At 41.9% G+C, this 27,078-nt stretch overlaps 1 protein-coding gene across 2 annotated transcripts in view; it reads right to left on the reverse strand.

The window, feature by feature from the left end:
- Window positions 1-27,078, reverse strand: part of lsp1.S (lymphocyte specific protein 1 S homeolog) — a 50,534-nt gene that overhangs the window by 14,836 nt on the left and 8,620 nt on the right. The window contains exons 1-4 of one of the 2 annotated variants that reach the window (XM_018259294.2): window positions 9,968-10,323; window positions 3,785-3,934; window positions 2,564-2,813; window positions 264-346 (exon numbers count right to left, since the gene is read on the reverse strand). In XM_018259294.2, the coding sequence (XP_018114783.1) occupies window positions 264-346; window positions 2,564-2,813; window positions 3,785-3,934; window positions 9,968-10,041 (557 nt within the window). In that variant the 5' untranslated portion in view covers window positions 10,042-10,323. 2 annotated transcript variants of the gene reach the window in all.

Genomic DNA, 27,078 nt, shown 5'->3' on the forward strand with positions numbered 1-27,078 from the left:
GGGCAAATCAGTCGCATTTTGCTTCATGGAAAAATTAGCAAATCGGTGAATATTTGAAAAAGGTGTATTTTCACATTCATTAATTTTTTTAGACTTTTTTTTCACTGCACATGTGCTATTTGTGGGCTACTGTTGAAGTGCATCTTGGCTAGTTTTGGGCTGGTTTTGTAGCCGACTTTGGCTGGTTTTGAAAATTAGACCTGGCAACCCTGGTCCTGATCTTCCCACTGGGCATCTGGAGGTGATTAGATACAAAGCCGCACCTTGTTGCCCACTGGTGGCTGGAGACAGACTGCTCGTCTTGCTTGCAGGGCTCAGGGTCACAGTTGCAGGGGTCGTCACTCAGCTGCGAGGAGGAGAGATGGAGAGATAGTGAGTCACTTCTAGAGCTTTGTCATTTCTCAGAGGTGCCAAATTCTGTGAGATTAGAGTTCTGAGCTTTTGGCCCTGCATATGAAATTCCAGGCTCAGCTCAAGCACTAGAGGCTTATGGGATCTGCTCTCTGGTCTGTGTCATTTAGAGAGGTACAGCTTGTACCCATTAGCTGATATTTGTTTATATAAACTATAGTAGTACTTATCTGTTATCTACTGTGTATCCTGTGCTTGAATGGCTGCCCCCATGGCTACACAACAGCTTGTTTATATAAACTATAGTAGTACTTATCTGTTATCTACTGTGTATCCTGTGTTTGAATGGCTGCCCCTATGGCTACACAGCAGCTTGTTTATATAAACTATAGTAGTACTTATCTGTTATCTACTGTGTATCCTGTGCTTGAATGGCTGCCCCCATGGTTACACAGCAGCTTGTTTATATAAACTATAGTATTACTTATCTGTTATCTATTGTGTATCCTTTCATTGAATGGCTGCCCCCATGGCTACACAGCAGCTTGTTTATATAAACTATAGTAGTACTTATCTGTTATCTACTGTGTATCCTGTGCTTGAATGGCTGCCCCCATGGCTACACAGCAGCTTGTTTATATAAACTATAGTATTACTTATCTGTTATCTATTGTGTATCCTTTGCTTGAATGGCTGCCCCCATGGCTACACAGCAGCTTGTTTATATAAACTATAGTAGTACTTATCTGTTATCTACTGTGTATTCTGTGCTTGAATGGCTGCCCCCATGGCTACACAGCAGCTTGTTTATATAAACTATAGTATTACTTATCTGTTATCTATTGTGTATCCTTTGCTTGAATGGCTGCCCCCATGGCTACACAGCAGCTTGTTTATATAAACTATAGTAGTACTTATCTGTTATCTACTGTGTATTCTGTGCTTGAATGGCTGCCCCCATGGCTACACAGCAGCTTGTTTATATAAACGATAGTAGTACTTATCTGTTATCTACTGTGTATCCTGTGCTTGAATGGCTGCCCCCATGGCTACACAGCAACTTGTTTATATAAACTATAGTAGTACTTATCTGTTATCTACTGTGTATTCTGTGCTTGAATGGCTGCCCCCATGGCTACACAGCAGCTTGTTTATATAAACGATAGTAGTACTTATCTGTTATCTACTGTGTATCCTGTGCTTGAATGGCTGCCCCCATGGCTACACAGCAACTTGTTTATATAAACTATAGTAGTACTTATCTGTTATCTACTGTGTATCCTGTGTTTGAATGGCTGCCCCCATGGCTACACAGCAGTTTGTTTATATAAACTATAGTAGTACTTATCTGTTATCTACTGTGTATCCTGTGCTTGAATGGCTGCCCCCATGGCTACACAGCAGCTTGTTTATATAAACTATAGTAGTACTTATCTGTTATCTACTGTGTATCCTGTGCTTGAATGGCTGTCCCCATGGCTACACAGCAAAGAACCCTAACAACCATGCATTGATTTAAACAAGAGACTGGAATATTAATAGGAGATGGACTGACTAGAAAAATGAGTTTAAAAAAGTAGCAGTAACAATATATTAGTAGCCTTACAGAGCATTCGATCTTTAGATGGGTCAGTGACTCCCTTTTGAAAGCAGGGAAGAAGGAAAATATTTAAAAAACAACAAAAAAGAAAAAATGAAGGCCAATTGAAAAGTTGCTTAGAATTAGCCATTCTATACTAAAAATTCTCTTAAGGGTGAACCACCCCTTTAATGCCGCTACCCTGAATCCTTTTAAACATATTCCCCGTAGAACTATTCTCTAAACAGAGCCCCGGTGTTGTAGCTTTTGGAGACAAGCGCCCGATGCACAACGAGCGATGAAACTGTGGAATGAATATCCTGGAAGAGTTAAACCGACAGATAGTGTTTGTTCGTTTGCCATGAATATACATGAGCCAATGAATATACATGGTGTATTGGATGAGATCATGTGCCATTCATGTGCAATCACATTGCCTAGACCAAACCAGAGGCCTCTAGAATAAATAGTATCTCTCTGTGCCAGTGTAGAAATATGTATTATATAATAACATGGTGCAATAATCCATAGCAACCAACTGGCAATTAGAGTACCTGTAATTATCTGATTGGTTGCTCAACCATGAGCCTGATGTTTACCCAAATGATAGACATTCTTTAAACCTTCATATACCTCTGTCGCTTCATAACGGGATGTGCCTTCATCCTCCTCGTCTTCCTCTCTTGATATTGGTGCTTCCTCACTCTCCTCTTCTCCAACTTTTGGGGAAACACTTCCCAACTCTTCCGCTGCCCTGGCTTCACCGGTCTCCGCAGTGGCCTGGAATGCTCCCTGCAGTTTCTTCTGCTCCTGCCGTTGGGACCAGTCACTAAATCCTTCATCTTCCTCACATTCCATGGGACCCCGAGGCTTTAACCCCACACTGCAAAAGAAGAATTGAGCTGGTAGAATCTCTATTGAAAAGAACAAATAGAATATGGCCCTGGGAATTGTTGCCATTGGTCCATTACCTACCAATCAGTTATTTATAGGGATGCACCGAATCCACTATTTTGGTATTTGCCTGAATCTTTCGCGACGGATTCGGCCCAAATTGTGAAATATTCGGGCAAATACCGATCCGAATATGAATCCTAATTTGCATATGCAAATTAGGCATGGGAAAGGGAAAAACATAATTTTTACTTCCTTGTTATGTGACAAAAAGTCAAGCGATTTCCCTCCCCGCCCCTAATTTGCATATGCAAATTAGGATTTGGATTCGGTTCCGTTGGGTGGAAGGATTTGGCCGAATCCTGCTGAAAAATGCCTAATCCTGTCCGAATCAAATGTGCATCCCTAGTTATTTACATTGATATCCATTGATATCAATGACCATGATCCATGGATAGCCATGCAATCTGAACCAAAAATGATTTCCCCAATTTAATACACCCATTCACAATGGATATTACCAGATAGGGGGCTGACGTTTTCAGAACACTAAGGGCAGATATGGTCTATATCTATAAAAATATACTGTATAATTAAATATAAATACATATATATAATTTGATAAGGCCATGTGCACACACTACAGAAGTGTAATGAGCCCTGGTGCCAACAGAATATTATATAGACAAAATTGAAAGAATGCTGTTGCACACTGGGACTTTTAAATAGAAAAAAATCTTTTATTGTATGATCGACGTTTCGGCCAACACCTTTATCAAGATATATATATATATATATATATATATATATATATATATATATATATATATATAGTGGTGGGTAACAGACACCATGGAGATGAGTAACGGCCTCTAAATAAATAAATAAAAAGGCTAATAAAGGAAGAGTTCAAGGAGCAAGAGATACTAGAATTGTACTGTGATTAGAAACCACTCTTACCAGTCATCAGCCTGGGTGCAGGTTCCGTCTGTCACGCTCTCTCCTGTATCTCCATCCTCACTCTCATCCTGTTGCTGTCTCTCCCGTTCCCTCCTGCGACGCTCTCGGGCTGCCTCCTCCTCATCGTCCACACTCCACTGGGTGGTTAGTCTGCAAAGACAAGGTGGAGTATATATTATGGATTTGCAATGTGCCCCAGTTAAGTTTTACTAGGCTCTCATTACAGGGGGCCCTACCTTTCCTAAATATACTTATGGATAAACATCTCAGCTACCAGAATTGAAGAGTTAAACTTGTGACTCTAAAACCTGGGCCAGAGTTTACCTATGTAGGCTTGCTGCCAGCCTGAGCAGGATGAGAGCTCTTGTACAACAAACCATTGTAACTCTCATTATAGTCTTCAACAAGGAACAAAGGAAGCAGGGAACTTACACCCACTTAGTTGCTAACCAACCCCCATATAAACTGTAGCCTGAACGTGTAAATAGACACTGCTTGACGAAAATGATAAAGGAAATAAAAGCAGCACAAAATCTTTTCACTCTGTACTCATAATGTAACCACTGTTACTATAGGCACCATCTCTCCCTACTATACCTGCTATCCCACAGTCACACTCCCTTCCCAGAGACTATTATCCACTGTTACTATAGACACCATCTCTCCCTACTATACCTGCTATCCCACAGTCACACTCCCTTCCCAGAGACTATTATCCACTGTTACTATAGGCACCATCTCTCCCTACTATACCTGCTATCCCACAGTCACATTCCCTTCCCAGAGACTATTATCCACTGTTACTATAGGCACCATCTCTCCCTACTATACCTGCTATCCCACAGTCACACTCCCTTCCCAGAGACTATTATCCCACTGTTACTATAGGCACCATCTCTCCCTACTATACCTGCTATCCCACAGTCACACTCCCTTCCCAGAGACTATTATCCCACTGTTACTATAGATACCATCTCTCCCTACTATACCTGCTATCCCACAGTCACACTCCCTTCCCAGAGACTATTATCCACTGTTACTATAGACACCATCTCTCCCTACTATACCTGAAATCCCACAGTCACACTCCCTTCCCAGAGACTATTATCCACTGTTACTATAGGCACCATCTCTCCCTACTATACCTGCTATCCCACAGTCACACTCCCTTCCCAGAGACTATTATCCACTGTTACTATAGGCACCATCTCTCCCTACTATACCTGCTATCCCACAGTCACACTCCCTTCCCAGAGACTATTATCCACTGTTACTATAGGCACCATCTCTCCCTACTATACCTGCTATCCCACAGTCACACTCCCTTCCCAGAGACTATTATCCACTGTTACTATAGGCACCATCTCTCCCTACTATACCTGCTATCCCACAGTCACACTCCCTTCCAGAGACTATTATCCACTGTTACTATAGGCACCATCTCTCCCTACTATACCTGCTATCCCACAGTCACACTCCCTTCCCAGAGACTATTATCCACTGTTACTATAGACACCATCTCTCCCTACTATACCTGCTATCCCACAGTCGCACTCCCTTCCCAGAGACTATTATCCCACTGCTACTATAGCACCCCCTCGCATAACTATACCTACTATATTTATTGTATATTACCATTTAGGCTTCAAAAATGTAGGACTGGACCATCATGGTAATGACATGAGGTTAGACAACATCTCTGCATACATAACTGGCCATAGACCCCAAAATGTCCTTAATCTTTGATCTTTGCCCCATCCAATACACCCAAGGTGGGTGTGAGAGTAGTAGCAGCAACAGGAGTAATAGTGATGTTATCTGTCCCCTGTACAGCCTGTTCCATCCCAGGAATGTGTAACCTTTGGCACAAACACATGCGGGTTCTCACGTGTTTGTATCCTGCTGGCCTTTAACCTTCCCATCAGATTTTTAGAGCACTGCCCCCACCCTTTACTATCCTATGGTTGCTCTGCACAAGACACAATTAGCACACAGGTCAGTTATTCCATAACCGGATGCAGTGCAACATCTTGAGACCTCAGTTGCACAAGAATCCTCGGCCCATTGAAGTTGCTCAAGCTTCATATATTTCAACGATGACAACATAATAAAGTGTGTATTTCTGCTTCTGGCGCTGGACATCTGGAATTGCACGTTACTACTAGCTGTTTGGATCAATGTTGTCACATTAAAGGGGAGGCAAACACAAAAATAAAATTTGTGCCTATTGAAGCCGAGCTAACCTGGAGGACAGTGGAGGTCGAGGGTTGGAGTAAGTAAATGGGCCTCATATTTTAAGACTGTAGTTGTAGGGTTTCAAGGCCTCTCACTTTCAAACCCCACATTCAGAAACCACTGATTCCAAAAATATGTTTGCTTCATCTCATCTCATTGCTGATTGGCCACAATATATAATAATAGCCTTTTTTGTGGATTTATTAGTTGTAGTTCAGCCACAGCTGTACGGCTGCCCCTTCAGAACCAGGATCTTCTGTCAAGATAAGGATAATGGCTTTGCTTCCATAAACATCTCTAGATTTCTGGGATCAATTTCCTCAAGCAATTTCAAATAAAGGGCCTGGAAAATGTCCGATTAGTGATGTAAGTATCAGAGCCAGATATGGTCCAGCACAGAAGACAGCCCTCCAACAAAATAATTATTTGGGCCCCTCTACATTGTCTACATCAGATAGGGCTTGGGCAGGCTGATGGGAGGATTCGGACACCAGATGGCTGATATTTTACTGATCCAACGGGTAAAAATGTAATGGTGCTAGTGTAACCAATGCCTTTTCTTGGAAAATGTATCAACCATAGGTGTAACTGCAGCAAAGTAGTCCAACCAGTGACCATCAGAATGAGAATGATCCATGGTTAGATCAATGCTGGCCACTCATTTACCAAATCCAACCTATCAACCTAATTTTGGTTATAAATACAAGTTGGCCATGTACATAGCCAAACCTACTGATTGCTTGGGTAAGTATATGGTTGGATCAACAGATTTTGGTTAAGCACGTGGCCAATTTGCACTTATACCAAATAATAGTCCTTATTGGATGATAGGTTGGACTTGGTTCATGAGTGGCCAGCATTGAGCCAACCATTGGTACAGATGCATGCATATTCCTTTAGTGAAGTCTCTGCCTAAATCTTTAGCCAAAGAACAAAGTTCCAAAAAATCTGTGGACAAAGTCCGACTCACTGCAACTTTTTAAACCATAAAGTGCTTGGACCTATGCAGGTGTGCAAATGAATGGAATGGAAGGGTTGTGTAAATGGGAAGGGTCGAAGGGTGAGAAAAGGCTTTGTCCAAAAAGCAAAGAGACGTGGGCCAGACTTTCTGCTCTGTGATGCTCTGCAAAAGCCGAGAAATGAGTAATGCAGAACAATGATTCATTCTCTGGTGGAGGGAGAAGCAGAGAAAAAGAACTGACACGTAACCACATTGTCCCTAATATGATATCTAGTTAGACATTTGTGCAGTGCACTCTGCAGCACCATTAAGTAATATATTAATAGTATTAATACTGACACACAGATTGCTTCCATACCACTAATATAAACTGTTGTGCAAGGTTCTTATCTACCAGCTGCACGCAGAACAAACTGCTATGGCACAAAACAAAACTGCACAGCGCTGGAACAAAGGATGAGACCACTAGGAACATTATGGACCCACCATTCCTCATAGACCCATGTTATGTAGGCTCACTTGATAGGAACTTTATCCAAAAAGTAAGTTTGGCTGATAAAAGAAAACCCAATTCTAAGCAACTTTGCATTATATATTCATTACAAATTTCTTATGTTTTTTTTTTAATAAAAGATTTGTATATGTATTGCTACTGAAAGCAGCGCCGATCCGTGCCTTTATGCCGCCTGAGGCGGCCTTCCGTTGCCGCCCCGACCCCTCCTCACGGCGCTCACATTTTCTGCGCAGGAGGGGGTCGGGGCGCTGCACGACGCTAGTGCAGAGAGCGCAATTGCGCTCTCTGCACTAGAAGAGCCCAATTTCCGGGTTGCAACTTTGTTTAAAATGTAACAGCCATCAGTTATTTATTGCAAATAAAAACATTTTTTACAGGTAACCTTAAAATGTTTTTACAAATAACCTTGAAATCACTGACATGTTTAATAAATGTATGATGGAAAGTTGCATGGAATTAGGTTTTCTTTTATTAGGCAAATTTTTATTTTGGGGTTGACTCGTCCATTAATGTAGTTTAACAGAGGCTCGGCCAAGGGGCAGATTGACACAAGAACCTGCCTACAAACTATGGCATTCCAGTCCAAGGTCCTCTACAAGCTCCACCTCAGACCTCAGATATCCGTACAGACGTTCAATTCCATTGTGACCATATATTTTATCTTCAGCTCCACCTTAGACATTCTACTCTACTGTGACCGTCACAATAGGCATTCCACTCTCACTCCACACTATGGTCATTCAATTTAGCTGCACTCAGACCTCCACCAGCCACCATTTCCATTCATTTACACCTAGGCCTCCTTCTTTATCTGACAACTGGCATTTAAGGCACCCTCGATCTCCAGCTACCGGCATAGACCTTCTTCTTTTGCTGCATTCGGTCCTCAAGCTACAACAATTCCATTCAACAGTAACTATTGACTGTAGACACACCACCAGCTACCACATTGGACATTCCATACCACACCAATCATTTTTATCAGACATATTCAACTACCCCCATAGATTTTCTCTTTTATAATGGTCATCCACTTGAATTGTCCACAGACCTGGTGTACTACTACTACAGGCATTCAATTCCTCTGGGGCCACCCTGTTTATTTACACTCATACCTCCAGCTACCACCATAGACATTCCATTGTACACTGACCATCCTTTATAAACTCAGCATCCCCCACATACAACTGCATTCCATCAGCTTCAGCAAGAACCAGATCTCCAGCTTCCACCCTAGGAATTCCATTCCATCTCCATTATCTTCATTATCTGATCTGCAGCTAAGGGTACAGGCATTTTAGCCCAACATATTGCACAATATATGATATTATAAGCAGTATTATTGTTCCGCCGCTCAATACACAGACTGTAAACATCCCCTGGGACAGAGACGGATGTGAGCGATGAACTAACTCTGTAATGTGCTGTGTCGGCACATTTCTGAATAAAGGATAATAATAAAAGAATAATATTCCATGTTCATTTCCATTATGCACTCCCACACCGAGTTACAGCATTTCCACCCAGCATTCTGCTACTCTATTACTTACTCACCACTTTGGTATTCCATGAAGTAATCATATATGTTTGCCTCCCCTTTAATGTGGGATTCTCATGAAAAACACACAATGCAACGTTGAACAAAACAAGCTTCCTTTGAACTTCTTTGCCTTAAGAGCTGACAATCAATTATTCAATAAAGAGAAGGGTCACAACAGGACAACAGCAGCTGATGAATACAATAAAGACCTGAATCCAGTGCTTTCCCTTAATCCTTCTAATATACATTCCCAGGGTTGTTTTTAATAGCGGCAGGGACCAAGGCCATTGTTCAGTGTTATTGTACCTGTTTGAACTACAACTCCCAGAATCTCGTTATATTGAAAGGGCAAGGAAGTTGTACTTTTTTTGCAGCTGAAGGGGCACAGGTTGGGTAAAATGTCTTGGCCCTGCTATATCTATTGTACTGTCCCTGTTGCCACTGTAGTCATTCAGGTTTGCCCCCCCCCCCAGGATAAACACAATTGCTTGGACTTCCCCATGGACACACCTCAACCTGCTATTCTGTTTGTCACTTACACAGCACATGATGTTCCACAGACCCTTCCATTCCACTATCCCACCTACCCAGTACCCACTCATCACTTACACCTCCAATTACTAATTCCCCCCTCCTGCCCTTACCTCCCTTTCCACCCCCACCCCACACACCCCTCACTGGTCACATTCCTTTACTTCCTCAGCCAAATGCTCCTCTTCCTCACATATTCTTTCTTCCTCTTCATGTATTTATTCCATTAACCTTTCTATCTATTCTGCTTACGAGTCTAGTAGTTCTTCTGCTCCATTTCCTCCACATCCCCATCCTTTCATTTCATCCTTTTGCCCATGTCAATCCCTTTTGCCTTCATTTCTCTCTCTCTCTCTTTGTCTTCCCATCCCTCTCTAGTGTCCCCATCCCCTCAGTTCTCACCTTAGTAGATTCTGCAGGCTTTTCTTGCTGGAATTCCTTCTCACGACTGAGGTGGAGACCCTTTCACACTCCATCCTTCCCCTATTCTTCCTCTTGTCCTTTGTATGAGCTTCTCCCCTCTCTCCAACTGGATCTGCTGTGTGTGCTGGTGTCTGTCTCTCAGATATCTCTGCCTTTAGCTTCCCCTGTTCCTTTCGTCCTCCTCTGCCTCTCCTGTCTCTCTCTCTCCCTGTGTCTTTGCAGGAAGTTTCAGCTGCTGCCTTTCCTTTTGTTATAAGGTCCTGCTCCCTCTCCCTCCTCCCGTGCTGTTGGGAAGTCAGGGGGAGATGATATGAGGTAAGAGGAAGCCAGACCCTCCCTGCTGCCCCTGTGTTTGGGGAAGGGGAGGAGGGTGACAATATGTCTCTGTGGCTCCCCCCAAACACTCTCATGGGGAGTCCCTGTATCACAGCAACTGCATTTTCTCTGATGCTTCATTCCTGTGTTACCAAAGTGCTCTTTCCATCCCCTCCTTTTCCCCGTTCTCCCCCAGCTCCCTCTCCCTCACACATTATTGCCTCTTTCTCTCCTTCTCCTCACACTCTTTGTTCTGGAAAGACAAGAGGTGCCTGTGTTTGCCATTACTGGGGTATCCATATCACTGATAAACTATGAGATTGTATAGGAATGCTCTGGAAATACCCAGTCCCGTTTCTTTGTGTGGGTCAGGAAATAATTCAATTTGCGCCCAACCCACTAAACCTTAAACCTCACCCAACACTAAAGCTGGCCATTCACTATAAGATCCACTCGTTTGGCGCCATCGACAAACAAGCCGATCTTTTCCCGATATGACAACCAATGGCAGGGCTATATATTGGAATAATCTGAATGTTCGGCACTTAGGGCCGAACAATCTGATACCATGATGAGCAATGGGCACCGACAGGTCAACCGCCTAAAAAATTAAACTATCCCGATCTATATCGTGGCCAGATATCGATCGGTAAGACCCATCAGAAGCCCCCATACATGGCAAATAAGCTGCCAAATTGGTCTAAACGACCGTTATAGGCGGCTTTAATCTGCCCGTGTATGGCCACCTTAACCTGTAAACCCTTAATACTCACCCAGCCCTAACCTGCAAAAATGTAAAACTCACCCAGCCCTAACCTGTAAAACCTTAACCAGGCTGCACCCAACTGTACTCAGCAAAATGTTGCCATTGTAGGACCCACACCCAACCCATACCCACATCTTCCCCAAATTTCAGACCAAACCCACCTGACCTGTGGGTTTTGGGTAAACCTGTACATTTAAAAAAAAAATATATATATACACACATTTTAGGGCAAAAAAAAAAATAGGGACGTGTGCCATAAGCAGTTTGGTTTCTTTGGATGAAATGGGGGATAATTTGCTCAGTCGCATTGTGATGTGGCATCTTTACCTTGTGTTTGCGTTGCTTTTACAGCTCAATAAGAGATCACAGGGACACTTTTTTCTTTACACAAGAGCCTTCCTGTGTGCGGTTCAATTGAAAGACACGGCAGGGAGTCCCTTTGAGCCCAAATGAACATAAAATAAGTGGAAGGAACAATAGCTTGGGCACATTTGTTTGCACAGAACTGAATGTAATTAGCGGCAACTAAAGGCAGAGTATCAGTTTCTATAACCAGAAGTATAGCAACGGCCCTAGACTTTCCATCTTCAACACTAAAGTAAAATAATAACGAGCCCCCTATGGGTCATTAAAATGCTGTGAATAAATTAAAGTAGCTCTATATTATGTGTATTCTGGGATAGCAGGTTCGGGGCTTCTTGCCATTAGTACTGATGCATGCTGCTCTGGCTTCTAAGCGGCCATGCAGATATCTCTACTAAACCTAATCAGACGTGTAAAGATCTGTTTATTTGGAAAGGTACCAAACAATGCAGTCCTTGTTCACCCGGCGTTTCCAACGTGCTCAATTGATATGGCCAGTAGAATAATGCCACATCTTTTTACGGCCCTTTCGCACATCACAAATTACTCAGCAGGGTTCAGCAGGGAGACTGTTAAAAGAATGAGAAAATAACCAAGGATGACGGGTGGAGAGAGGGAAGGCTCCAAAAACGTGTAATTCCCGTGATAACTTGGAGAGCCGACATCACTGAAATTGGGGTGAGCTTGTGGATAGTGGAGAGAGTTTGGGCGAATCCATGGTCTGTGCAGATCAGGGACGTGCCCATTCTTGCAGGGGCAATGTTTTGTTTTTTTGGCAACACATTCTACTTGTAGGGCCCACCACCCAGGGTGCCAGTGGACTAATAACTGGTGCCAGGCCCAGACTGGCAATCTGTGGGTTCTGGCAAATGCCAGAGGGGCTGCTATAAGGTGCCATAGAAAGTCACTATTTAGTGGGCTGGTGGGGGCTGTTTGGGCCTCTGTGTACCTGAAATGGCAGGGCCTATTTTAATTCTCAGTCTGGACCTGATTGGTGTCATCTGGTGGGAGGGCTCTGTTAAAGGGATACTGTCATGGGAAAACATGTTTTTTTTCAAAACCCATCAGTTAATAGTGCTACTCCAGCAGAATTCTGCACTGAAATCCAATTCTCAAAAGAGCAAACAGATTTTTTTTATATTCAATTTTGAAATCTGACATGGGGCTAGACATATTGTCAGTTTCCCAGCTGCCCCCAATCATGTGATTTGTGCCTGTACTTTAGGATAGAACTACTTTCTGGCAGGCTGTTATTTCTCCTACTTAATATAACTGAATCAATCTCAGTGGGACTTGGCTTTTACTATTGAGTGTTGTTCTTAGATCTACCAGGCAGCTGTTATCTTGTGTTAGGGAGCTGCTATCTGGTTACCTTCCCATTGTTCTGTTGTTAGGCTGCTGGGGGGGGGAAGGGAGGGGGGTGATATCACTCCAACTTGCAGCACAGCAGTAAAGAGTGACTGAAGTTTATCAGAGCACAAGTCACATGACTGGGGGCAGCTGGGAAACAGACAATATGTCTAGCCCTATGTCAGATTTCAAAATTGAATATAACAAAATCTGTTTGCTGAAATGGATTTCAGTGCCGAATTCTGCTGGAGCAGCACTATTAACTGATGCGTTCATTTTTTCCCATGACAGTATCCCTTTAACTAAAACGGGCCCTACATGTAAAGATCTGTTCATTTGACCAGGGTTGGAGGATCACAATGCAGTACAAGCTGGCTGGTGGGGATTTTCGGGCAGATATCGGTCAGGGAAGTGCGTCAGAGGGCACCATACACGGGACAATTAAAGCTGATGTCAGAGCAAGGAATATGAGGTCCAATGATTAATGATGGCTCCCATGTCTGAACCCCCAAGCAAAACTGGACACTGGAAACCCCCAATTCACACAATCCTGGCCTGATAAATTCATAGTCCAGCCCCTTGACAGTGTTACCACTCCCCTTGATACTACAACCCCACCCCTTGATTTCATTGCCCCACCCCTTGACATCACCACCCGGGCCAGCACTACTCCACCTTCCAGTTTTATAAGTCGGTAAAGATGGCCGCCCTCTTTTATAATCCCATCATCCTCTTTGCAAATGGAGTTAGCCATATAATTATAATATATTCTGTAGTGCTTTAAGAGAATGTGCAATAATTACAGTCATTTCCTTAGTACAGTCAGTCCGGACTGTACCATCAGGAGCTAATTAATGTACCGGGATGTTTTTGCAGTGTGGGGGTATAACTAATACAAATACAGGGAGAACACATGAACTCTTTCTTTCTTTTTATTTTTATATAATGTTTCAATTATTTCCCTTCTCCTCCTGCTTCTTTCCAACTTTCATTTAATGGGGGGGATTCACTGACCCCAGCAGTCAAAAAGGTATTGCTCCGCAAAGCTACACATTTATTGTTACTTCTCTTTCTATTCAGTCCCTCTGCTTTTCATCTTCTAGTCTCCCATTCAAACCACTGCCTGGTTTCTATGGTAAATTGGACCCTAGCGACCAGATAGTTGTTGAAATTCCAAACTGGAGAGCTGCTTAATAAAACTTTTCAATTGGTCTTCATTAACTATCTTTCATGGTTTTTGAATTATTTCCCTTTTTAGTCTGACTCTTTCCAGCTTTCAAATGGGGGTCACTGACCCCATCTAAAAAACAAATGCTCTGTAAGGCTGCACATTTATTGTTATTGCTTTTTTTTTATTACTTTTCTTTCTATTCAGGCCTCTCTTATTCATATTCCAGTCTCTTAATAAAACCAATGAATGGTTGCTAGGGTAATTTGGACCCTAGCAACCAGATTGCTGAGATTGCAAACGGGGGAGCTGTTGAATAAAAACCAAAATAACTCAAAAACCACCAATGATAAAAAAATAAAAACCAATTACAAATTGTCTCAGAATATCACCCTCTACATCATACTAAAAGTTAACTTGAAGGTGAACAATCCCTTGGACATGTAACATAAAGAAAAAATTAAAAAAATGTGTTTGTACTTGGAAAATAAAACACCAAGACACTTTTAACTTTAAATTCACTTTAAAGTCTTTATTAAGAAATAACTTACTGATTCACCGCTTGCACTCAGAAATGGCGACAGGCTGACGATCCATCGTGCAGCACTTGATTTCTTCTCCCTGGCTATCTTCTATAAGGGTGGCAAGGAGGAGAAATCGAGCGCTGCACAATGAATTGTCGCCCTGCCGCCGTTTCTGAAGAGGAGCGCAAGCGGAGAATTAGTTATTTCTTAATAAAGACTTTGCGTGTTTAAAGTTAAAAGCTTGCGCCAGAAAAACTTTAGTATCTCGTCCCCATCTTTATGTCCTTAAGTGTAAATACTCAATATTTCTCGATATAGGAACAGATACTCCAATGCAGAAACGGTGCTGCTACATTATTTATTCAACATTAATTAAATAATGTAGCAGCACAGTTTCTGCATTGGAGTTTCTGTTCCTATAAATAAAAGAAATAAAGAAATATTGAGTATCAATAGTAGTTACACCACTGCCTACAGACTAGAGCCTACAGACTAGAGCAGGGCTGCCTAATGCATGCCCTCTATAATACACTGGGGGTTACAGTCCAGCAACAACAGGGTGGAGCAACCCTCTAAGAAAGGTTTACGTTCCTTTTTAGGCTACGGAATTTACACTTCCTTACTGCTCAACTGTCATATTATCTAATGGTTCTCCAGATGCGTGACATGCCAATGACAGTTGGCTACTCAATGGTACAGGATAGGGGGTATCACAATACATAGAGCCTGGGAGCTCCTATGTCACATACTGGGGCACCACGAAGCCCCTTCCCCTCAGTACAGACAAGTGACACTTGGGTGTATGTGTGACAACACATTTGTGTGTGTTTGATTGTCTGTATAAAGTGCAGGTAGGTATTGTTTATTAGAACTCACTATCTTCTGTAATGATGATGATGATGATGACCAATGGGACAATAATTTTTGGATTGTCTGTCCCCTAAACTGCAAGCTCTGTGTGTTACTATTTTTAATAAACAGTGGGCAAGGCCTCCATCAGAAATCTTGGGGCCCCATAAGGCATAGGTAGCTGGGCAGGGTCAGACTGGGCCTGTGGGAATCTGGGTAAAAACTCAGTGTGCCCCGTGCAGACCCACACCCTTATCATCTCCCCCAAATTGCAGCTGCAACTAGAGAAAAGTTATGAGTTTGGGATGTGGGATTGAGGCTGGGGGGTTGTGAATGGGTCGGGGGCTTGTGGTGGAATCCCCAGTGGGCCACGGACCCTCCAGTATGAAGCTGTAGATGGGCCCTCTATGGACCCACTGCCCATCTGGGTTCCCTGATCAATAAGCCCTGCCAATTAAGTAAGATCAAGGAACTAAGTAGGCGGTTCCACCAGATCTACCAATTATAGCCAAACCACACCCACAAATTGGATATTTGTGTCTCACAGGAAATTCTGATTGGACAATACTTTCTGCATGAGTAATGAGGATATCAGCCAATGCATCATCATCACAAAGGCAATTCTCTTTAGTTAGAGCTGACTGTCACCAGGACTTCTGATAAGTTTCTATTATTGACTTAAAGGAACTTTTTTTGTTCTAATAATGGCACAAAACAAGATTTCCAAGCTGTGAAGCCCACTAAGTGTTTCCACACAGATGCCATTAGGGAGAGAGAATAAACAGTGGCTGGAGCTACGTCTCCCTTGTGCATGGGGAACGGCATTCCTGGAAAGATCAATTTCTGCCTTGGAATTTTCCATTTTCATGGGGAATGAGGCACAGTAGTGGGTCGGGGGGCTGCTTATTCACATAATGCTCCAAAAGTTACTTTGAATATCAGAATTGTAGAGTTTATATTCCCTTTAAAAGGTTTCTATTCCCATTTAGTGGTCGGAAGGGTCATACAAGGTTGGGTAGCCAGAACTACAACTCCCAGAATTCTCTGCTAGAGGGTCACTGGTTGGTTGGTTGACCCTGTTGGGGGTTATACCAAATAACAAAGGCAAATAAATAAATTGAATGGGGGGCGATTAGCAGAGCTTAGGGAATAATCCATTTGACACATCTGTTATTGGTTAAGTGTGTTTGGGCAGTCGAAATATTAACCCTTTTGTGTGACCATGGTAAGGATTTCTGCATTTCTAGATTTTGCTCAGACACATATATTATTAACCCCTTCGGCCTCAGAATTCTTTCAGATATCCAGTTAATCAATAAATATGGGACTGAAAGCAAAAGGAGGGCTTGATAAAGGGCCCCACCTTGTGGACAATGACTAGAACAACAGCTTAATATTCCCCCACGGAGTGTGAACCTTGAGCATCTGCCTATTACGATAGGTACAGTGAGTATAGAGAAGTTACCAAAAACCAGGCGCATACCTCCCAACTGTCCCAATTTTGACAGCTCGGCCCGCAGTTCCGGATTTGTTACTGAAATGCCCCGATTTTCTCTTTGATCTCCTGCACTGAAGTCAGAAAAAGATACAAAGTGTCTAACTTAATTGGCTTTTGGCAGAGAGCCCAGATTAGATACTAAGATACTTTTCTAACAGTTTAAGATAAGCAGGTCTCTTGGGAAAACTTAGACTCACATCTTAAAGGGCAATTTGCCTTCATTAGCAAAACTGTAATAACACATGATAACCACAGAAATGTGTTCAGACTTTTATAACCTGTCAAATTTTGTTAAAATGGACATGGTAATTAGGGGGGGTGGCCTCAGAAATGGGCGTGGTCAATGTATTTTGCTGCACTCCGTCCGGGAGTGATGTGGAAAAACCCGACCCGCACCCGACCCTAACCCGCCCTCCCTCAGCCCACGCCCGCCCGCATCCTACTTCCGGGTTCCTTTTATAGAGCCGTGCTGACCCGTCCTGCCAATGACATCACAAAAGGGGCGGGGTGAGCAGGCACGCGGCTATAAAGCCGGAAATCAGAAGCTGGCACCCGCGAAGAGGAGTGCGAGGTCAGTCCAAGCCTGGCCGATCCGCGGGTATTGGACCAGGACGCACATCACTACGGCGCGGCAAATATTTTGTCACTCTTTCTATTTCCAAAATGTTGGGAGGAATGCCAGGGCTCAAATAGCAGGGCCCCAATTATTAGCCCACCAGTCACCTGGACCCCCGGGCAGTGGCCCAAAGAGAAAAACAAATTGCCCCTTGTTTGCAGGGGCAGGTCCCTGATCTACCACTTCCCAATATGCCCAGGTCCTATCCACCCAAAGCCTGCTCATTCCCTGTAAGGTCTACTCACCAAATTGCTGTGGCATAACTAGATGTTACTGGGCCCCACAGCAAATTTATTTTAGGGTCCTGTTTTACCAATATATGTTGAAATTGCTAATTAATTTGGGCCTCATGGGGTCCCCTATATCTTCTGGGCCCCCTGCAGCCGCAGGGTCTGCTTCCTTTGTGGTTATGTCCCTGACATCAAAGCTGAATCCTTAAAGCAACACTACTCAATAAACTCTTTCCCAGCTCTTTCGAGCCATCACGTCAGTAGGGGATGTCGGTTCCTCTGTGTATACCCAGCTGAGAGCTCCCTTTTTGCCTGAACATGAACATCTCTGGAGGCACTGGCCATATTTCTTCTGGCTCTGAAAACAGCACTACATTATCCCGGCACAGTTTGAGATTGCACAGTAATCTCACTATATTAGATAAGAGCCAGATGTTGCATCTAGCGCTAGTGAGGCTCATTCTCCTCTGAGAACTCTTTGGAGTATCTAATTATGTTTGTAATGCCTATTTCGGAGAGCCAAGGGGGCGCAAGAGGGATTTTAGGGAAGGTTTATGTTTCCTTAAATTACAGATCTTAAGGGTCAGGGCACACAGGCAGATTCGGGGAGATTAGTCCACCGGCGACAAATCTCCTCTTCTTCGGGCGACTAATCTCTCCAAACTGACTTCCGTGTGAAGCAACTTCAGACGACTTTGGAAAACGAATCACTCCTAGTGCCTTCCCACTGGCGTTTTTCATTATAGACGGCGGAAGGCAGTTCGGGGAGATTAGTCGCCCCGAAGAAGAGGAGATTTGTCGCCGGACGATTAATCTCCCCGAATTTGCCTGTGTGTCCTGACCCTTAAGGATACAGAGAGCTGCCAGCTAAATATCAGTCATTGTCCGACATAAGGAGAACACTGTGTAGCTTTGGCTGCTGATAGTAAACTGCACAATGGACTTGGTGATGTTTAAAGAGGATATAAATATAAACACTCAGTTGAACTCACCAACTGTACAAAACAGACGGTGCAAGCTCACTCTGCATCATAAGTTTGGCTTGGTCCTATAACCGGACTTGGATTTTCTGATAACCATAGTTCAGCAACAACAGGGATGGGACATTAAAGCACCTCAGCTTATGAGTAAGTGCCCACCTTTGGCACAAAACGCGTCAGGCTTGAATATGTCCTAATAAAGATTTTTCTACTTTTTATATATCATCTGGGCTTCTTTTTCAACTAACAGTAAGTCTATCCCGTTTTTGGCTTTTGTTTGATTTTACTTAAATATATGACCCTTGGACTGGGGGTCTATTTGGGATTAGACTACTGTGAAGGACTTTGATCCTAAGGAATAAGATCTTTTGGAATTCACTTTCATTTTTGGATTATGTTTAAAGGGAAACTGTCATGGGAAAAAAATGATTTTCAAAATGAATCAGTTAATAGTGCTGCTCCAGCAGAATTCTGCATTGAAATCCATTTCTCAAAAGAGCAAACAGATTTTTTTATATTCAATTCTGAAATCTGACATGGGGCTAGACATATTGTCAATTTCCCAGCTGCCCCAAGTCATGTGACTTGTGCTCTGATAAACTTCAATCACTCTTTACTGTTGTACTGCAAGTTGGAGTGATATCACCCCCCACCCTTTCCCCCCCAGCAACCAAACAAAAGAACAATGGGAAGGTAACCAGATAGCAGCTCCCTAACACAAGATAACAGCTGCCTGGTAGATCTAAGAACAACACTCAATAGTAAAATCCCATGTTTCACTGAGACACATTCAGTTACATTGAGAAGAAAAAACAGAAAGCATTTCTCTCCAAAAAGTGCAGGCACAAGTCACATGACCAGGGGCAGCTGGGAAATTGACAATATGTCTAGCCCCATGTCAGATGTCCCTTCCCAGAGACTATTATCCACTGTTACTATAGACACCATCTCTCCCTACTATACCTGCTATCCCACAGTCACACTCCCTTCCCAGAGACTATTATCCACTGTTACTATAGGCACCATCTCTCCCTACTATACCTGCTACCCCACAGTCACATTCCCTTCCCACAGACTATTATCCCACTGTTACTATAGGCACCATCTCTCCCTACTATACCTGCTATCCCACAGTCACACTCCCTTCCCAGAGACTATTATCCACTGTTACTATAGACACCATCTCTCCCTACTATACCTGCTATCCCACAGTCACACTCCCTTCCCAGAGACTATTATCCCACTGTTACTATAGACACCATCTCTCCCTACTATACCTGCTATCCCACAGTCACACTCCCTTCCCAGAGACTATTATCCACTGTTACTATAGGCACCATCTCTCCCTACTATACCTGCTATCCCACAGTCACACTCCCTTCCCAGAGACTATTATACACTGTTACTATAGGCACCATCTCTCCCTACTATACCTGCTATCCCACAGTCACACTCCCTTCCCAGAGACTATTATCCACTGTTACTATAGGCACCATCTCTCCCTACTATACCTGCTATCCCACAGTCACACTCCCTTCCCAGAGACTATTATCCACTGTTACTATAGACACCATCTCTTCCTACTATACCTGCTATCCCACAGTCACACTCCCTTCCCAGAGACTATTATCCACTGTTACTATAGACACCATCTCTCCCTACTATACCTGCTATCCCACAGTCACACTCCCTTCCCAGAGACTATTATCCACTGTTACTATAGGCACCATCTCTCCCTACTATACCTGCTATCCCACAGTCACACTCCCTTCCCAGAGACTGTTATCTCACAGACAACCCTTACCTTCCCATCACACTAAATGAAGGGGAGACAATCATGAAACATGGGATACTCATATCTCCCAGGCAATCAATAAATATATTTTATATAAAGCAGAAAGGGGCGCCTGCATTGCATGACACACAGACTAAGCAATTACAAGCAAACCCAACTTCTGACACCAGATGATCAACGACAGGTTGGGATCCCTCCAGTGATGGCGACGATTAATCTCACATTACAGACACATATTGTTTATAGCAAAAATACTAAGGGCGGAAAAATGAATATCATTTATTGTAATTTCAAGCAATATATATTATATATGTTTTTTTTATTCATCTCATGAAATGATTACAGGGCAACTAGTAAAGAATAATTGAATTAAACCACAACATCTCCTGGTTAGTCTTTATGCCGGTCATTTTGTTCTGTGAATGTGTCTCTCCACCACCCTGGGCTGGGACAGCTGCTCTTACAAAGTGATGTATTATTCTTATTTCTTTTTAAACATTACCATCTGTTGGGCCAAATGGATGGCCAAATCCTTTTAACCTCTTAAAGGCCTCCTGTCCAGCCATCATTAAATTAGTATAAGTGAAGCCATTTCTCATTTCTGTTAACAATTTCTCTGGCGCGTGGCCTTACAAGCATGGTACGTAAAGGGGGTGCAAAATCAAAAATAAAATATCACTTAAGGAAAGTAAGTGCAATTTTAAGACACTTTCCCATATATATATATATATATATATATATTTATTTTTTTTTTAATATACACACAGGTATGGGATCCGTTATCCGGAAACCCATTATCCAGGAAGCTCCAAATTATGGAAAGGCCATAGAATCTATTTTATCCAAATAATCCAAATTTTTAAAAAATATTTCCTTTTTCTCTGTAATAATAAGGCAGTAGCTTGTACTTAATCCAAACTAAGATATAATTAATCCTTATTGGAAGCCAAATCAGTCTGTTGGGTTAATTTAATGTTTATATGACTTTCTAGTGCACTTAAGGTATGAAGATCCAAATTATGGAAAGATCCGTTATCCAGAAAACCCCAGGTTCGAGCATTCTGGATATATATATATATATATATATATATATATATACCAAACGAGAATATATATATATATATATATATATATATATATATATATATATATATATATATATATATATATATACTGTATCCATTACAGATTTTTAATGGTTTAAAAGTTATTTGGAAATGTCATTGACTAGCCTTCAGCCATTCAGCCAAGACTCCAATTCCCACAATGCCCTGCGTGCTGATCAGCTGACTTCTGCTACATTGTTTACATAGTAAGAACAGGCAGTGCAGGGAATAAATTACGGACCTCCGCTATCATCTTTTCAAATATTCGAATTTTAAGTTCATAGCCTTTTCGGCAGTATATTTTATAACTGCTGCAACCAGGCAAAGATAAAGTGTGCTGCAGAGCTTATCATCTATCTGGTTTCCTTTCGGTGTAATAATTTACTCATCTTCATAACAAGACAAAACATGAGCTGGAGTGGGAAATTATAGAATCTTACCCATTGCCTGAAGCATCTAAGTGCATCTTGACCCTCCTTTCATCGCCTGCCGCCCCCCGACTCCATGTAAGGACACAAAGCAACAGATCTGCGGAGCTGGCAAGTTACCCCTTTGGCCAACGGCCCTTATGTTACTGTCCATCACAGACAGGCACAGATGTCACCTCTGTCTCAGCATCTCCTTAAATTGCCCCCCTCTCAAAGTGTCATGCATGCCACAGACAGAGAGGCCGTTACTAAGTATAACACAAGGGATAGGAATAAAATAGGTGCTGGGTGCAGTGCATTATGGGTGCATGTCTATCATACAAAAGCTTGGAGGTTTAAATTCATAGAATACATAGAAGTACCCCCTATTGTAAAATATAAGGATATTATAAGTCACCAAGGAGTTTCATGACCATATAAAAACACGAGGCCGAAGGTTACTTCTAATATCCTCATATTTTACAACTGGGGGTACTTTATTTATTATAATACACAAGTTTCAGTGAGTCATGTGACAGAAATGACATCAGAACTCACCGTTTATAACTGATGACATCGATACTCACTGTTTATAAGGATATAATTTACAAGATATTCATGGCTTTTGTGTATTATATAGTGAATAAAGTACCCCCTCTTGTAAAATATAAGGATATTATAAGTTACCGAGGAGTTTCATGACCATATAAAAACACAAGGCCGAAGGCCGAGTGTTTTTATACAGGTCATGGAACTCCGAGGTAACTTATAATATCCTCATATTTTACAACTGGGGGTACTTTATTTATTATAATACACAAATTTCAATGAGTCATGTGACTGAAATTACATCAGAACTCACCGTTTATAACTGATGACATCAGAACTCACCGTTTATAAGGATATAATTTACAAGATATTCATGGCTTTTGTGTATTATAACAGTATAATGCAATACTGAGCCCCACTTTACCATTTTTTTTTTTCTTCCAAGCTGCAGTATAACAGCAGAGAGACACAGGCCATAATTCGTGATGGGCGAATTTCTCCCGTTTCGCTTTGCCGAAAAATGTGTGAATTTCCCGCGAAATTCGCAAAATGGCGAAAAATTAGCGAAATGGATACCTGTACTATCATAATATATGTATAAACTATATAATTATTGGTAGTGATGGGCGAATTTAATCGCCAGGTGCGAATTCGCGACAATTCCGAGGCAGGTGACAATTCGGAACTGTCACAAGCATCAAATATATTTTGATGCCGGCTAATTATCGCAGCAATTTCGCTGATGGCGAAACGTGGAATTTCGCCTCAAAATCGCGCCTGCCGAATAAATGCGCCCATCACTAGCAATAATGATATAGTTTATACATATATTTATGTAATTAATGATAGTACAGGTATGGCATCCGTTATCCAGACACCCAATATCCATATATATACAAATTACAGGAACACCATCTCCCACAGAGTCCATTTAAAGTAAATAATTCCATTTTTTATATTCTGTAAAAAGCTCTATTGCCCACTAGGGGCACCAAAGCAATATACTAGGAACTATTTATCAACACTGGGCAAATTTGCCCATGGGCAGTAACCCATGGCAACCAACGACAATGCTGCATTCATTGTTCTACTTGCAGCTGGCTTCTAAAAGCTAATCACTGATTGGTTGCTGTAGATAACTGCCCATGGGCAATATGTTGATAAATGAGCGCCAGTATGTTTGGCTATTATTAGCATGTACAGGTATGGGACCTGTTATCCAGAATGCTCGGGACCTGGGGTTTTCCGGATAACGGATCTTTCCGTAATTTGCGTCTTCATGCCTTAAGTCTACTAGAAATTCATTTAAACATGAAATAAACCCAATAGGCTGGTTTTGCTTCCAATAAGGATTAATTATATCTTAGTTGGGATCAAGTACAAGATACTGTTTTATTATTACAGAGAAAAAGGAAATCATTTTTAAAAATTTGGACTTTTTGGATAAAATGGAGTCTATGGAGCTTTCTGGATATCGGGTTTCCGGATAAGGGATCCTATACCTGTACTGTATTTCTAAAGCACCAAGACATTCCTGAGCGTTGTACAATGTTCAAATACTGATACAGGAGGTCTGTGCTATTATGCCCAGACACCATCAATTTTTGAAGGAAGGGGTTAATATGTTGGAAACTATAAACAAAGCAAATGGCAAAGCTGAGACTGATTATGCAAAGCCATAGGCCTGGCTGGGATAGAATGGAATGGGTTAAGGCCAATGAGGTCATTGATGAGGTCACAGTGTGTAATGGGGAGTCCAGATGTGAGAATATGTCCCATTCTCCCTGCACGACCCACCCAGGCTTCATCCTTTCCTATATCACATCATTGTGCACAGCTTTCCCAGGGTCCCCCACACACAGGGTAAATCATGAGACAGTAATAAAATATACAAGATATTACTGGACTACAAATCCCAGCATGCTTGAACACATTATCAAGATAAGACATGCTGGGAGTTGTAGTCCAGCAACAACAGAGTTGAACTCTTCCTTGTGATATAATGAAGCACAATGGCATAATATTTCCTGTATCCAAGATAAGAGCAAGACGACATGGCAGTGATAGTCAGAATTCTCATTGGTGGATCCATTTGCGCCTATAATAACGTTTTTGACCAATAGAATTCTCAGTGGTGAATTTGGCGTTTGACTTATCTAGAGAACTAGGGGCGCAGTGGGGCTGTTTTATGTTTGGGTTGAGATCCCCAGATTCAGAAAGATTGGGGGAACCCTACACAAGCTGATTAAAGCTACACTGTAATTCAAAGTCTAATTATAGTCACAGATGTCTTATTCAAGGGATAAAAAATTATACACAGTAATGGTGATGGGCGAATTTGTTTTCGCTTCGCCGGCGTCTCGTCTTTGACGCCATTGTCTGTTTTTGGACACCGGCATCCATTTTTTTGGACACTGGCGAATTTTCTCGGCTTATTCACCGGCAGCGAAATTCTCTGTGGATTCGCGCCTGGCGAATAAATTCGCCCATCACTACACAGTAGTCATATCCCAAAGTGCCCCCAGTCCGAGGGTTGTACATAGTTAAATCATTTCAAAAGGCAAAAATTGGGATAGACTTACTGTTTAGTGAAGAGCCCAAATATAATAAAAATGAAAAAACTTTATTAGTCCTAATAAATAATATTTTAATAATATTTGGGTAAATCCTGATTTTTGCCTTTTGAAAATATTCTGGGTTAAGTAAACCGTTAAAATAAGTGAATGTAAAATTGATGAGGGGGCTATTCTAATAAATGTGGCAATGTACATTCATTATTTATTTTCTTTTAATTCCAAGATATTAACGAATGCAAGTTCTTCTGCGTAGGAAAAAAAAAATGAGAAACCTTTCTCACATCTTTCCTAAGCAAAAGAACATCAGAGAAGCAAGAAAAAGAGAAACATTTTTCTAAATTGATTGGCCTTTGCCAGAGAGCCCAGAATACGGGGCATCTGCACTTAGATACATTTGTAACAATTTAAGATAAGCAAAGAAACAATTATGATAGTTCAAAATAAGCAGGTCTCTTGGGAAACTGTGACTTGCAGCTTAGAAGGCAATTCACCTTCATTAGCAAAACTGTAATTTCATTTCATTTTCATACATTTTTTATAATGAACATGGTAATTAGGGGGTGTGGCCACAAAAATGGGAGTGGTCAAATGTGTCTACTCGGCAAATCTTTTTTGTCCCTCTTTCTGTTTCCAAAACATTGGGAGGTATAGAAATTTGTCGAATGAGTTAAACACATAACCCTGTAGGAGTAAATTTGATTTGGGTTGGGCCCCAGTATTGCTTCGGTCACGAGTAACCAGGAAAGGATAAATGTGCAGCTACAGGGCACCGATGTAACAGGCAAGATAATCAGACTTTTGCTACAGGTCATAAATAGGATTTTGTTTCAGCCAAACATAGCACAGGCAGCTTCCCCTTTATACACACCATACGGTTTCTAGATCAGGTGAGAAACCAGGAACGCTGTAATAAATACAAGCTGCTGGGTTGCACATTATGCATGTATTATTATTATTATTCAAATTATTAGCTGCACATATTCCATGGAACTTTACAGACATTACACATCACTCGTAAACATCAGTCTCTGCCCCAGGGAAGCTTACAATCTAAGATCACATTCAGGCAGGATTTTAGGGTACCTATGTAAATCAGGCCCTGCCCACCACTGTGCCCTAGACACATGCCCAACATTTTGGAAATAAAAAGAGGCACAAAAAAATTGCCGTGTGTCACGCCCATTGTTGTGACCACACCTCCTAATTACCATGTTCATTTTACAAAATTTGGCTGGTTATGAAAGTTTCAGTTACAGTAGAACCCCCATTTTACGTTTTTCAGTCTAAAATCCAGGAAAATGTAAAATCAGGGAAATGTATTATGCATAATACACAGAAGGGATCACAACTAAACAATGTAAAATCAGGGGAAACTTAAAATCAGGGGACTTAAAATGGGGGTTCTACTGTATTACAGTTTTGCTAATGAAGGTCTATTGCCCTTTAAGCCGTGAGTCTAACTTTTCCCAAGGGACCTCCTTATATAAATTGTTACAATTACTTATTTGCTTATCTCAAAATTGTTACAAAGTATCTTAGTTGCACCTGGTGGTTGTTCTGGGCTCTCTGCCAGAAGTCAATTAAGTTAGAAACTTCGTTTCTTTTTCTGGCTGTTCAGTGCAGAGAAAGTCGGGACTTAAGTACAAACACGGGTTGACCTGTCAAAAGCAGGACTGTCCCGCTGAAAACGGGACAGTTGGGAGGTATGCACATGCCCCTTCTGCCTACTGGTAGTTCCACCTATTTCTCCTTTTGTTCCCATATAGAAATAGAAAATGGACATGACAAAAGCCAGAAGACACATGGGCCTAATGGGAGTTTTTCTGCTATCCTAGTAGGCCAGTCTACAAAAATGTTGACTTTCCTCTACAATATCAAACATCTAATAAAATGTGTTGGGGGGGGGACTATCAGTTCCCAATTATAGTAAAGTAGAGCATAAAAACCTTTTGCTTGCATCCAATTCCTCTAATGCAGTAGTTGGCTGGCACCAACCCA

Source organism: Xenopus laevis, chromosome 4S, assembly GCF_017654675.1.
Source record: "Xenopus laevis strain J_2021 chromosome 4S, Xenopus_laevis_v10.1, whole genome shotgun sequence".
In the NCBI taxonomy this organism is placed as follows: domain Eukaryota; kingdom Metazoa; phylum Chordata; class Amphibia; order Anura; family Pipidae; genus Xenopus; species Xenopus laevis.